Raw genomic sequence first — 2,500 nt, 5'->3', positions numbered from 1 at the left:
CCAGCTGTGAATTAAGGATATTAACCATCACGAAGCGAGCCATGCACACCCCCTACTATAGGCCATAAGCAGACACACTTAAACACAGGAAGGTGGACAACTGTTACGTCATGAGCGGAGGGCCCTGCATGAATGATCGTCCGTCATCCTTCGCAGGAACACCTCGTTAAGCTGATAACAGCGTGTGTATGTTGACTGGTCCTGTGCGGTGCCGCCGTCATGACACCACGGGCCGAGGCTGTGCTTTTTCGAAGTCCCTCTCCAGCTGTGCTTCGGCCTTTGGGAAGGGTTTTATGAGGGATACCATGCTTGTTTTTCTTATTGACGAGTGTAGAGTTGTCATTATTATTATTATTATTGTAAAAGTTTTTTTTTAGATCTGCTAATTAAAATCAAACACCGAGTCACTACCAGCGACCTAGGGTGATTGAAATTTGAGGTAATGGAACATTAACAAAAATATGCAGAACAATTACAAATTAAAACATCCAGTCAAGTCAATTCAGGAACACAAAAATACTTCTGATCGATAAGGCTCTTCTGAAAACATGCGCTGTGCTGTTTAAAACTATTTTTTGGACTTCTTCTAATTTTGGATTCCCGGTATTTGTTCAAGAAACTTATCAGTATCTTTCTTTATAAGACCAAGTGCTCCAATAATAACAGGCAAAGTTTTGGTTTTTAAATGCCACATCTTTTCCACCTCTATTTCCAGGTCTTTATACTTTGATATCTTTTCGAACACTTTCGCAGAGACGTTTCTTTCTGAAGGGATGCTCATATCTATAAACAGGCATCATTATCATCATCATCATTATTATCATCACCACCACCACCACACCACCATCACCACACCACCACCACCACCACCACCACACCACCACCTCCAAACCACCACCACTACACCACCAACACACCACCACCAACACACCACCACACCACCACCACCACACCACACCTCCAACACACCACTACCACCACACCAACACCACACAAACACCACACTACCACCACCACTACCGCCACCACCACACCACCAACACCACACCAACACCACACAACCCCCACCACCACCCACCACCACCACACCAACACCACACCACCACCACCCACCACCACCACACCACCACACACCACCACCACACCAACACCACACACCAACCACCACCACCCCCAAACACCACACCACACCACCCACCACACAACACCACCACCACCACCACCCAACACCACCACCACACACCACACACCACACACACCACACCACACCACCACACACACCACACCACCACACCACACACCACCACACCACCAACACCACACCAAACACCAACACAACACCACACCAACACCACACCACCACCACCACCACACCAACACCACCACACCAACACCACACCAACACCACACCACCACCACCACCACACCACCACCACACCACCACCACCATCGTCATCGTCATCATCATTACTAATATTAGCATTATTATCATTAATACCATTATCAGTATTATGATGATTATTATTATTATTGTTATTATTATTATTGTTATTATTGTAAAAGTTTGAGGTAATGGAACACCAACAGAAATATGCACATAACTTTTATTACTATTATTATTATTATTATTATTATTATTATTACTTCTATTGTTTGTGATAATGATATAAGAAGTAGTAGTAATAGTACAAGTAGTAGATGTATTATGATTCTTGTTATTTTCATTATTATTACTATTACATTATTGTATCATTATTAATATTAATCTATTGTCATCATTGTTATTATTATTATTATTATTATTATTATTATTATTATCAATTATTATTATTATTGTTAACTATTATTATATGTTTTATTATTATCATTATTATTATTATCATTATTATTATTATTGTGTTGTTTTTATATGTATTACAATTATTACTGTTATTATTACTTTTTTTGTTATTACTATTACTATTGTCAATATTAGTAGTAGTAGTAGTAGTATCATTATTATTGTTGTTGTTGATTTAGTTATATTATTTTTTATTTGTATAATTGTTATTTTTGTTGTTATTGTTATTAATGTTATTGTCATTATTGTTGTTATTGTATATTATTGTTATTATTATTATTATTATTTATATTATTATTGCTATCATTATTATTATTATTATTATTATTATTATTATTATTATTATTATTATTATTATTGGCAATATCACCAGCATCATAATCATTACCCTCTGTTTCATTATGCCTATTATTGTCATTATAATCACAGATGCTTCACCATCTTCAATTCTACATTATCCTAATAACAGAAGATAATTGATATACCCATTACCTCTTGCAGTGTTTAAGGAAAGCCCTCCGACGCCTCCCAGTACAGCTGCACTCTCACAAGAGGACTCGGGCACCTACTTCCATGGTGTTGTAAGGTAACTAGGGGCTTGCTTGTCGTAGTAGCAATTGCGGCAAGGTTTACGGAATATATGTGTTTGGGATTTCTTTC

At 37.6% G+C, this 2,500-nt stretch overlaps 1 protein-coding gene across 1 annotated transcript in view; it reads left to right on the top strand.

Annotated features, from left to right (window-relative positions):
* The window catches only part of LOC119595114 (feline leukemia virus subgroup C receptor-related protein 2-like), a gene marked incomplete at its 5' end in the record, with an annotated part of 7,680 nt that overhangs the window by 2,254 nt on the left and 2,926 nt on the right, over positions 1-2,500 (top strand). The window contains 1 exon segment of the mRNA XM_037944269.1: positions 2,342-2,426. Coding sequence (XP_037800197.1) covers positions 2,342-2,426 — 85 coding nt within the window.

The sequence above is a fragment of the Penaeus monodon genome, chromosome 35 (genome assembly GCF_015228065.2).
Source record: "Penaeus monodon isolate SGIC_2016 chromosome 35, NSTDA_Pmon_1, whole genome shotgun sequence".
In the NCBI taxonomy this organism is placed as follows: Eukaryota; Metazoa; Arthropoda; class Malacostraca; order Decapoda; family Penaeidae; genus Penaeus; species Penaeus monodon.
Note: the sequence above shows the minus strand (reverse complement) of the source record. Positions and strands in the feature narration are given on the sequence as shown.